The sequence below is a fragment of the Phaethon aethereus genome (assembly GCF_964289735.1).
Source record: "Phaethon aethereus genome assembly, chromosome: 17".
NCBI lineage: Eukaryota > Metazoa > Chordata > Aves > Phaethontiformes > Phaethontidae > Phaethon > Phaethon aethereus.
In genome coordinates this window covers 16,219,610-16,232,124 of record NC_138593.1, presented here as the reverse complement: position 1 = coordinate 16,232,124, position 12,515 = coordinate 16,219,610, and the positions used below count along the sequence as shown (strand labels likewise).

Below are 12,515 nucleotides of genomic sequence, written 5' to 3'. Positions count from 1 at the left end.
CAAGGGCAAGTGCAAGGTCCTGCACCTGGGTTGGGGCAGCCCCTGGTATTAGTACAGGCTGGAGGATGAAGGGATGGAGAGCAGCCCTTCTGAGAGGGACATGGAAGGACTACTGGTGCATGGAAAGCTGGACAAGAGCTGGCAATGGGCGCTCGCAGCCCAGAAGGCCAACCTGGGCTGCATCCAAAGCAGTGTGGCCAGCAAGTCAAAGGAGGGGATTCTGCCCTCTGCTCTGCTCTGGGTCTCCCCCCTGCAGTGCTGCATCCAGTTCTGGAGCCCTCAGCACAGACAGGACATGGACCTGTTGGAGGGGGTCCAGAGGAGGCCCCAGCAATGCTCCGAGGGCTGGAACTGCTCTGCTGTGAGGACAAGCTGAGAGAGTTGGGGTTGTTCAGCCCGGAGAAGAGAAGGCTCCGCAGAGACCTTATTGCAGCCTGCCAGGACTTAAAGGGGGCTTCTAAGAAAGGTGGGGACAGACCTTTTAGCAGGGCCTCTAATGATATGACAGGGGGTAACATTTTTAAACTTTTAGTTTAGAGGGTAGATTTAGACAAGATACAAGGAAGTAATTTTTTATGAAGAGGGTGGTGAAACACTGGCAGAGGTTGCAGAGGTTGCCCAGAGGGGTGGTAGATGCCCCATCCCTGGCAACATTCTGGGTCAAGGTTGGACAGGGCTCTGGGCGACCTGATCTAGTTGAAGATGTCCCTGCTCATGACAGGGGGGTTGGACTAGACGACCTTTAAAGGTCCCTTCCAACCCAAAGATTCTATGATTCTAAATAATATACAAAATAAGTGATGCACAATGCAACTCTTCACCACTTGCTGACTGATGGCTAGCCAGCTCCCAAGCAGCAGCCCTCAGCCAGCTTTCCTCCTAGTTTATACACTGAGCACGCTATAACAGTGTATGGTATGGAATATCCCTTTAGCCAGTTTGGGTCAGCTCTCCTGGCTGTGTCCCCTCCCAGCTTCTTCTGCAACCCCAGCCTCCATGCTGGCAGGGCACTATGAAAAGCTGAAAAGTCCTTGACTTAGTGCAAACATGGTCCAGCAACAACTGAAACATCAGCATATTATCATTATTCTCATCCTAAATCTAAAACATAGTACTATACCAGCTACTAGGAAGAAAATTAACTCTAATCCGAGCTGAAACCAGAACACTACTGATGTAACTGCTGACATGCAGGGAAGCAGCAGGAGTGACTTACCAGTATAAATGTCTATTCTGGTGGCATCTGCATCTCTACAAAGCAATAAGAACACAATGAGTATTCAAATGTCAAACAGAAGTGAAGCTAAAATCCAGGCACAGGCGATAATTTCCAAAATGTACTGCACAGATCAAAGTCCACAAAGGCCCCACAGTCAGCATTAACAGACATGTTAAAAGACACATTGTTCTACTTTTTTCCTGTTTGAACTCAAACTCCTGCACAAGACATTGCTGCCACACAACTAAACGTAGTTACAGTATTACTGGCTTTTAACAAAAGTTCAGGGCAGGGGGGACGCAGACTCAAACAAGCCCAGACTTCTGAGCTCCTTCCTGTATAAAACATACAATACCTTCATTTTTTTCTGTGCAGCTGCCTACGAAAAATTTAGTAACTCCACATAAAACTCCCATCCAAATACATTAAAGGTTGCCATAGGAAACTGTCATTACAAGATCACTTAAGTAAAGCCCTTCATACACTGTGCATCCTCCTCTGTACTTGAAACAGCAGCATATACAGTACTACTGCCCTCTTCTCAAAACCAATCTTTAATTATTTTTTTTCATGTAGACTATCACACACCCCTGATTTGCTGATCAGAAGAGTGCAGCTGTAGTGCTGTAATAAAACCTCACTTCCCAAATGACAAAGTCCCTTTGTCTTGTCTCTGTATCTCCAGCCACCTCCTTCCCAGAAGGCCAGTGTCCCTTTTCCCAGAGGAGGAACCAAGAGGTTGAAGACAAAACCACCCATTAATCTCAAAGATGCTACATTTAGCTATGTTGTAGCAAAGGTATAAAAAGCAACAGTGCACACACATGCATGGCTGATTCCCTATATGGAATTTCTTCTACACAGAAATCTTCCAGTTTCAGCTCCCTACATTCTGAGCTGCATAGTGTGACAATTCACACATGACAGAAAGTTATCTCAAAGTATTTCCATAATGCCACATCAGAATATTTTGTGACGCTCAAGAGATAAGTATGCAAGGCTTGGGATGCAGCTATAGCCTGGATTCCTGAATGCAAACATGAGCAATGTGGCCTAAGACCTGCAATTTCTAAATACCAAATCTCCTCTCAAGTGTCACAACTGCTCTAACTGTTCTTGATCTGTTTTTCCAGCATCCCACTTCTGATTTCATTTTCATCATGTATTATCTAAGTATCTTAAGAGTCCCAGCTCCAGTAATTATTATTTTACCAACTTCTATGAAGAAAAAGGCAGACTTACTTTTTTCCTTAAATCTATCTTGTGTCTTCTAACAATTTCTCTTCCAACCTGAGTTGTTCTACAATTCATTCAAACTTACCTTTTCAGGAATAATACTTTGGGGGGGGGGGGAGGGGGGGAGAGGGAGTGTGGGAGAGGGGGGGTGGTAGATGTGGCAGTATAAGAGGACCAAGGAAAATATTCGTACTAAACTACAGCAAAGTCTTCTATTTTGTATTTTTTGTAAAGTCTACTAGAAGTGAAAATTGCTCAAGATCAACAAGTAGACAGGCTAATTAAATCTTAACTGAATTTACCTTGGGAATTCGGCAGTCTGAGGTACATACCTGGCATTATCAACAAGTTCAGCAAGGGCACCAAACAAGAACTCATGGGTAGTTCTGTAATGAAACATAGAATCAGCAGGGTTACACTGACACTTAAAAAGAGAGACCTGTAAACAAACAAGAATCTCAACCACATTTTAAACAAATCCAACTGTATGTCTGCAATACTAATGTCTGCTGTTGACAGCAGACTAGAAATGAGTGTTTTACTGTCTACCAGAGGCAGACACACAGCAGACATGCTGCTCTGTGGAGTCTGATTCAACAAACTGCTGGTCACTATGGTCTAAAAAATATCACATGGTAAACAGACATAACAGAGAAGATTATTGACCTAATGAACTAGTCAACAATTCACATAAATCCTTAATTATTCACTACATTGACAGCAACTAAATACTGCCTAAGATGAGGATTATCTATAAGGTCCATCTCCTCCATGCACAAATTCACTCTGCAGCAGTTATTTCTGACAGGAAGAAGCTTCCAGATCCTTGGACACTTCCAATAGCTGCAACTGCTCCTAATCCAGAGAAAGACAGTCTTCTGCCATCACTGTACCATACCACCTTCCAAACTCAATGTTAAAATCATCTAGCCAGGTTCTACTTCAGCACAATCTCAAAAGCCATGTTTAGTTTCCAGCCTCTTAACTTGCCACCTTTTATAAGCAGCACCTGTTTGAAAGCCATTAATTATATGCCTCAACCTTGAAAGAAGATACAAGGTGAGAAAACCTTAACAAGCCAATAAAATCATTACAATACATTGTCTGCCAACATTAATGTAATACCTCCACTGAACACCCAACTTGGTGACCTATTTTCAAAATCTAACAATTATTTCAAATCTAGACAAGCCACATCAGTCCCAATATTAACAGCAGGTACAAGACCTGGAGAAACAGTTCCTGGAATTTGTTGCTCCTCTAGGACGCTTGATGAAGAGACTGAGTCACATAATCACAGAATCATTAAAGTTGGAAAACACCTTTAAGATCATCAAGTCCGACCATTAACCTAACACTGCCAAGTTGACCACTAAACCATGGTAGTAGATGTTTGTGCCGCATGAGACTTGTTTGTTATAGATAGATATTGGAAAGACATATATCGATGCATCCAATCTGGGTATTTGATTTGGATACTACTGAAGTATCTCAACCCTGAATTTCAGGCTGGCTGGCAGCCAGCCTGCCATTCTCCTCCTCAGAAACTGTTTTTATCAACATGTTTTCAGTTGGTATGAAACCTCTTCACATACAGCCTGCTTTCACTACTGCACAAAAAGGCCAAGAGGTGACCAAACAGAAAGGGATAATTACTCATATTTTCAGCTTTCGAAGAACAGATACATAGGTACTTCCCACACATAAAATATACAGCTGTCCATAACGCTATAATCACAAAATGAACTTTCATATCCATCTTCAATGTCATCAAACACAGCTCCAATCAGAGGTAAAACACATCAGCTTTCAAAGTTATCACTGGAACCATGAGAACGGAGATTTCCGTCTCTGCAAGCTCCCACTTGCCCACGCAGAGACAAGAAACAGAAGGGAACAGTGTTTTGAAGACTATCTTCCCAATCAGAGAGCTTAGAGAGCTTCCACAGAAGCTCAAACCTGGTATTCGTTCCTTTGAGCAGGATTTCCTGCACACAGATTTCAAGTGTTCCCTCGAGTTTACAAGCACCTATTCAGCTCCACAAATCAACATCCCCAAATCTTATTTAGGAAGTAACCCATGTCAGGAATAACCCATAAGCAAATGGAAGGTTTAGCACTAGTAACTACGTTTCATTAGCAGCTTTTACTCTACAATTTAAAGAATGTTCCAAACTAAGGAAAAGATGCAAATAAGATACAAATAGGGATTTCCAAAGAAAGGTATTGGAACAAAATAGCTGAAAACATAGCTGTAGATGGTAAGAAAAGAGGCACAAGAAAACATGATTTCCACATAGCCTGACAACATACTCAACTTGAACATCTACCAAAACTGGAAACTCTTGTGCTGACACAGGCAAAGCGAAGCCTTGCTACAAGCAAGTGAAATCCACTCCAGCTATTTATCACTAACAAAAATTTATATCTAATTAAAGTCACATGAATTGCTTTTGCCTGATCCAATTAACTCCGCTTTAACAAAAAACACGGTCTTGCCTTACAGTCAAAAGTGCCTGAAATACTTTTAACATCCACTATTACCAACTGGTGACAATTTTGCCCCACCTCCCAAAAAACTGGGTTTGGGGATTTTTTTTTTTACTTGCAACATAAGTTTAAAAAGCATGAGGCAAGCTGTTGGCAAAATGGAGCATATCAGAGCTTGCCCATTACCCAGAAACACTTAAGCATGAGCTAGATAGGCATCAACAGATGCAACAGTAACCACCATTAGCCAGAGCACTTGAAATACAGCTCTTACTGTTCATACAACTGATGAAATGACACGTGGAAATGGGAGGGGGAGCGTTATTAAAATCTATAGTCTCAGCAATAACTCATCTTGACAGAAGCAGACTGGCTTGGATCTTCCTACAACTTTCATTTGAGACGGCTCCATGCAGGAGTGCAGGGTTGAGAAGGAACAGAACAGGGAAGTCCAATGCTGCAAATTTATTGACATTTGTGTTACAAAATGTCAAGTCAGACAACTCTGTAGAATGTGACCAATTTCAAACACCTCTACAAACAACAATTTGGAGTAACATCCCAAGGGAATAAAAAGCTTATTTTGTAAGCAGTTCTTAAAGGATCACCCCTATTTGAACTCAATTGAACTCCTGATCCTGCACAGTCAGACAAGTACTTAATTATTAATGAAAGACGTAAGACTTCATTTTTGTTCTGAAGGAAGTGACATCTGGGAAAATGTTTAAGTTTGGCATCCGCATCAGGAACAAGAGATCCTCTCAGTACTGCACTCCATTTCAGGCCAGAACAGAAAACATGCACAAGAAAAAATGGGAGAGCTTGGGGGGTGGGGAGATGTTGCTGGTCTGTTTATTCCTCAAGTCCATCATTTGGTCATTTTGAAGTATTTCTATTTGAGTGACCTTCTTCCACTCCAGCTGTATTCAACAGTACAATTCTAGTTGCAGGAAAAACTTCAAGCTCAATCACAAGCTAAATCCTACCTACTGTTAGAAGACAATTTCAGCTGTTGAATTTTTAACAAACTCCTTCAATTTTGCATTACAAATATTCAAATTATGCAAACACAAGTTCATTGGGCTCAGGTGTGTTTTTGTGATCATCACAATGAACAGCTTTGGAAGTACCTTAAAGTAGAAGCATTTAATTTTTAAGGAAAACCTATGTAAGGCAAGTAGGTGGCTCTGGGAAGTCATAAAAACACCACACAGGTAATTTTCACATGCTTACCCACAGTGATTTTCATTCTAGGATCTCAAAGAACTTTCACATTAGTTTGGGCTGCAAGTGACATTTAAAGGTCATTCAGTCCAACCCCCCTGCAATGAGCAGGGACATCTTCAACTACCTCAGGTTGCTCAGAGTCCCATCCAACCTGACCTGGCATGTTCCCAGAGATGAGGCACCTACTACCTCTCTGGGCAACTTATGCCAGTGTTTCACCACCCTCATTGTAAAAAATTACTTCCTTATATCCAGTCTCAATCTACCCTCTTAGTTTAAAACCATTACCCCTTGTTCTATCGCTACAGGTCCTATTAAAAAGTCTGCCCCTGTTCAACTATTCATCAAGAAAAGCATCTGGAATGCTTAGAAAAGCATAGTGGTATTTTTATTTAAAAAAAAATACGGCAACTGAAGTGATTCAGGTACATGCTGTGAAACTTCCCTCAGACATGGAAGCATTAAGAAGCTATTGAAAAAGGCCTGATGCAAGTCCTCAAGTTCAGGGACAAGACAAACTGGCTTCTGTAAAGCACTTCAGACTGAGTACTCAACATTGGACATACTAAAAAAGAAAGTCTTAAAAAAAGGAGGAAAAAAAAGTTATGGCTTCCTTCTGCATCTCAACAGTTAGGTGGCTAATTTTTAACTGCAATTTAAAGAGCTTCTATCTCCATGACTACAAGAACATCTTTAGCACCAAAATGAAATTTGTCCAAGAAGGTGTGGTTTTCCTCAGCAAGAGAGAACAGTCCAAAAGGCAAGAGTCTGGATTATCAAAAGCCCTATGCTGTTCTTGGGTTGGTTTTGTTGTGGGGTTTTTTGCTCATTTTTTTCTTGGGGGAGCAGGTGGGTTGTTTATTTGTCATGGATTGGTTTGGGGTTTTTTTTTGCTTTTAAAAATTTCTTCCATTGTTTCCATTCCCATTCCTTAGAGAAGAATTTGGTTTATGCACTGATCCACATAATCTTAAAAGGCTCTTCACTCATGATGGACAAAAAGCCTTGGCTTTAGCTTTAATTCATATACATCAGCTTCCAGCTCCTCCTAACAATTTTGTAATGCAGTTGTGCATTGCAGACATGTAGCACACTGGAAGTAGACCAGCAGCATACACAGAATAGAAAGTATGGTAAGAACATGAAGTAGCTTTAACACTTCAGGGCAACACCACCACATCAGTCTTTTCTGCAGCACAGACACTATCTTCTTATGAAGATGGCCACAGTTCAGGTGTTCTGAAGGCAAACACAAGCTGCTGACAGAGCTCTGCCATACGGTCTTCTAATCTATAAAAATGCTTGTTTTCTGCAGCTGGACATGAGAATTTCACAAATCAGCGACAGCACCAGGAACAGGACTCAGTATTGTCCATCGTCTTCAGGCACCAGACTGTTCACTCCACATGCAACGACTACCAGCCAAGCCAGAGAGTGAAACCACAGGACACGGACCCAAAGGTGACACTGGGCTGTTACTAGGTTTCTTCTCCTGTGCAAAACCCATTACTTTCCTGATCCTGAAAAGAAATGGATCATAATGCTCTTTGCATATGCAAGTGAGATTTGTCTTCGTTGCTCTTGCAGACATATCTTGTGTTACCAACAAAACCAGTCAGATCTACTTTGAAATCAAGTTGCCCATATTTCCATGCATCAGAAGTCTTTAGACTGCCGCAGACCACTGTGGTCCTTCGCACATTGAAAAGGGAAAGCAAAAAGATAGGCTTGCACTTTATTTCTTCTTCTATTCATGGTAACAGTAAGAGTCAAGTCTTCTACAAAACCTGAGAAGACAATTTTATACCAGTGACCAGATGATCAAAATGAAGAAATGCCAAGTGTGGTTCACATTGTTCTTCAAGGGCAGCTCAGCCAGAACAAGCTCTTTTCTTTAAACTCTTCTGTACGCAGCATTACAAGGATTATGTACAATAGCCAGGTCTCAGATGGGTGCTTAACCCTGCTAAGCACCGTTCCCTGGTGATGGTTCCCATTTTCCAGACATGCACCCATTTTAAAGAAGAACTCTGTCTCTTCTCAGGAGATTTTATAGTGGAGGGATTCATCAGTGACATGCAAAAGCCACAGCAGCTTCAAAAAGCTGATCAGAAGAATGTTATATTCCTGCTTGAAGTATACCCACACAAAATATTCGGGCACAAATGAAAAGAGATGCCGTTGGAAGGATGGCAGCTGCTATAGCCAGCACACGCGCTTCTCCAGAGAGGTGTGGCTGACGTAGAGGCTATACCCGCCTCCTCCCATGAGCCCCCCCAGAGGCCTGTCCTCGCCAAGCACCGTTATTCTCTATAAACCGCAGGCCCGCCCACAGTACGACAGCCCTGCCCGGGCCTGTCCGGCTGCCGGAGCCAGGAGCAGCCCACGAGGCGCCCAGGACGTGCGGGCCGGCAGCGCTGCCCCGCCAGGCTGGCACGGCCTCGCCCGGGCACACCCATACTCACCTGCCGCCCCAGGCGCAGCGGCCTAAGGGGGCGGCGCGGCCGCTGCCGCGGGCACACAGGGGGCCGCCCCGCTGCAGCCCTGCCCGGCGGCCACGGCCCGGCGCGGCCCGGTACTTACGAGTTCGTGTGCAGGTACTCGAAGGTGAGCTGAGCCCGGTTCAGGCTGCTGTAATTAGCCAAGGCCATGGCGGCAGCGCCCAGACCCGGGCCGCGCTCCGCGTGCGCACGGCGGCCCCGCGCGCCTCGAGGCCTCCCCGCCCGCCACCCCCCGCCGCCGGTAACTGCCCCCGGCGGGAGGCCAGCGCCGCGCGCAGGGGCCCCGCTGGGCCGCTGCCGCCGCCTATTCCTGCCGGGCGCCCCGCCCGCCCACGGGCCCCCGCTTTGTCTCCGCCGCGATTGCGATCTCGCCCCGCCGCCGCCCGCAGCCGCCCCCGCCTGGCGGGGCGGGGCCGAAGCGCTCACCGCCTATTGGGCGGGCCGTGGCACGTGACGGGAGAGCCATGGCGCGGGCCGCTGCGGCTTCTCTGCAGCCTCGTGACGGGCGCACTCGGCCGGCGAGAGGCGGGTGGGAGAGGGTGAGTGCGGCGCGCGGAGGCATCATACCGCAGCGCGCGGAGGTCCCGCGGCCGCTCACGAGACTCCCTCCAACATCCCTCCCTTCCCAGGGCTCCTGCCTATCGGGAGCCGGGCGCCGCGGGAGCGGGAGTAGCCGCCGCGCTCTCCCCGATGGCGGGCGGGAGGCAGGCAGGGGAGGGCCTCGCCGTGGAGGCGGCTCGGTGGCAGGACCAGCGTCCAGGAAAGCCTGCAGGAACGGTGGGGCCCGGCCGCCGCAGGAGCCGGTGGGGGGTGGGGCACCGGGGCCTGGCCCTGCGCCGCCAGTCCCGGTGCTTCTCAGATGGCAGAGGTAGCTGCGGTGAGCGGGGACTCGGTGGGTCCAGCTGACGGTAAATCTTTGGCTCTGGGACGGAGTGGGAGAAGTCTCCCCGTTCCCCTGAGTCGAGGGCGCGACAGCAGCGGCTCTGGGCACCGTGTGCAGGAGCCGCAGCTGGACAGAGACCCCGCCGCTGAAATCCGTCCGGACACTCGCGGCCTCTGGCCTGCAAGAGGGTGTGTGGGCTTCAACGACTGTCTGGTTCCCGCACCTGGCAGCGCTACAGTTGTTGAAGGCTCTGGGAAGTCATTAAGGAGAAGTGGCAGAACGTGCCTGTACTTATTAATAAATGAGAGGGTACATAAAATCGTAAATATCCTTGCTTCAATCTGGTGCCTTTGATTCATCTTGAAATCCAAAGGGATGGAGCAAAGTGGGGCTGTCCTCCTTGTATCCTCTGCACACGTTGTCCCCCTCTAAACCACAGGCTGAGCCCAGGAATCCTGAAGGCTGGAAATACTTTGCTGAACACTTGAGTTGCCCAGTGGAAAAACATACCAAATTCTCCTTCTGAAATGGACTTTAAAACAGGATGGATGCATCTCCTATGTCTTGGATAATAGGAATCTGAACTAAAGATCCAAAATCTGAAGGAATTCAGTCTGTGCAGAAACTGATGTGTATCCAAGCTATGCAATGAGAAGTTAAATGTAATGATCTATTAATTGTGATTGGTGAATGGCTAAAATCTGAGCTTCATATTTGAGTTGCTTGCCTTCCATTTTGTTTGCAATACCTTCTGGTGTGTTTTTATGTGAAATGGGTCGCCCGTGGTGTGCAAGCCAGAGCTGACAAGTCTGCAGCTTTGACCTGAGAACTTCACTTCCCAGCACAGCCTTTAGTTCTGTTCATCCTCAGTTCAACCTGTTCAGGTCTAAAGATTCCTTCAAGCCAGCAAGTCATGGCCTTCTGCTGAAGGGGGTTGCTCTGTGTGCACATGTATAGTCATCAAAAATGCACTGCGTACGTGCATGCAGTGACTCTTTTAGGCCTTATCTCTGAAAAGCTATGTGCAGTAGAACATCAAAGCTGCATGAAAGAATTGGGAAAATTACTGGCAGCAACTGTGTTTAGACGTCATTAAGTTTATGACAGCATATAATGTATATACTTGAGTCTTTTAAAGATTGTAGCATCATCTATTGTGCTCAGCTTTTATTTAATCATATTGCATTCAATCTCTGAAGCATATGTTCAAACACTACATAAATTGCATCAGGAACTACCCAAATATATGTTCCTAAGGAACATGAAACTGAACTTATGCATCTTGTTAGCCTTGCTCTCTGGTACTCTGGGTATCTCTTCTTTTCCTAACGGGAACTTTGTCTCATCATCTTACCTTCGGGGAAGAACCAGTGTTCATTTCCAGGTCTTTTCCAACCTTAAAGATTATGTGATTCTGTGACATTGGAGAGGTTAACAACATCAACAGAGTACTGCAGCGCTCTGGAACAGAGCAGTTTGACACTTCCTGCTGCTCCTGTGGGATCTGACCTGCTCCTAGGAGTGGCTGGATGGATGCCAGTCCTTTCCATCTGGCCCTTGGGAGAAGACCAGTACGTTGCAGTTACATTTTATTTGGCAAATCCCAGGCAGGAAATTACTCTTTTCCATCCCGCCATTTGGTGGTTTGAGTTCCACATCTTTTTCATTTTCTTTGACAAAAGTGAAATGAAAATTTAATTCTTACACTTTCCATAGCTGTTCTGAAGTAGGTTTCAGACATGTTTCTGACTTCTGCTCTTTGGTCTCTCTTGCCCAAGTCTTGAAAGGATTCTGTCATTGTTCACTGGCCCTCAGAGCTGCTAGACATTATCCCAAGGAGTAATGAAATTAATTTACTTTTTGTGAAACAAGGATCTGATACAATTATAAGGTTTTAGCATATGTAACTAATCAACTGTAAGTTTTGCAAATTTCTTAATATATGGAAGATTATTGATTACATGATTAGTTTAACTTTAGTATAGAATTCTTTAGCGTAATAACAGTGTGATTTTGCTTAACAGCCTACTCTCATAGTCCTTAGGCTATATTTACCTCAGTGCTAACATTTTAACTATGTGTAAACATTAATCATGAGCAAAGCATTTGCAAAACAGCATTTGGATCATACCACAGTTCTACCTTGACCACAGCAGAGTTATTCTTTGGTGGGAACCTGTCAGTGGATGAAGAGATAATATGCTCTTTTTGCCCGTGTGCTGCTGCTGCAAACTGCTGAGTTCCACAGTGCGTTTGAGATGGAAGTCTTCCTACTGCAAATTCACATTTATCTTCTTCTGGGGCAACTCTTTTATCTTGGAAACTCTCTCTCCAAACTCTGTTTAATAGTTGTAGATCTCCTGTTATACTGATTAAGACAGGCAACTTCCCTTCTTTTTCCATCTGCTAGCAGCACCATTTCTCTGAGTTCCTGTTCAGCGGCAAGGTCTCTACAGCCATCTTATGTGAACAGGCAGAACAGGTCTGGCTTCTTAAGTGTCACAGGCAATGCCCTCTCACCTTTGAGGGGCTCTTGGTGCAGAAGAAAGCGGCAGTTTGCTGTGGTGCACATAACATTCCTGATAAATGACCTGTGGATTGGTGGTTTCTCCAGCCTGTATATGTGGAGCTTGAGGCAAACTCTACTGCTGTTCTTTAACCCGTGGCTGAGTTTCTTATTCTGAAATAACCCCCCAATCCCCTTATAAAACTAGTCTTTTGATTCCACACTGGTCAAATTTTATGTTTCTAGGTTGGGGAGTGACAGTTGCCATGCAGTCCTGTAAAGCGTTTGCTAGGTCCTCAGTCTGGCACAGTATTTTGCTAAGCCTCTTTCCACTGGAGTCTGTGCCATAGCCTGAGGTCATTGAACAGTTTATTTATGTGGCCCTTGTTCTCAAAATTGGAGATAACTGCTTCTAACACAACAGTTATTGTCTCCCCTAATTTTTAAGAAACT

At 45.2% G+C, this 12,515-nt stretch overlaps 1 protein-coding gene across 1 annotated transcript in view; it reads right to left on the bottom strand.

Annotated features, from left to right (window-relative positions):
• The window catches only part of MORC2 (MORC family CW-type zinc finger 2), a gene marked incomplete at its 3' end in the record, with an annotated part of 58,771 nt that extends 49,656 nt beyond the window's left edge, over positions 1-9,115 (bottom strand). The window contains exons 1-3 of the mRNA XM_082007492.1: positions 8,756-9,115; positions 2,788-2,841; positions 1,217-1,251 (exon numbers count right to left, since the gene is read on the bottom strand). Coding sequence (XP_081863618.1) covers positions 1,217-1,251; positions 2,788-2,841; positions 8,756-8,823 — 157 coding nt within the window. The 5' untranslated portion in view covers positions 8,824-9,115. The remainder of the gene's footprint in view (positions 1-1,216; positions 1,252-2,787; positions 2,842-8,755) is intronic.
• Positions 9,116-12,515: the final 3,400 nt, after the last annotated feature.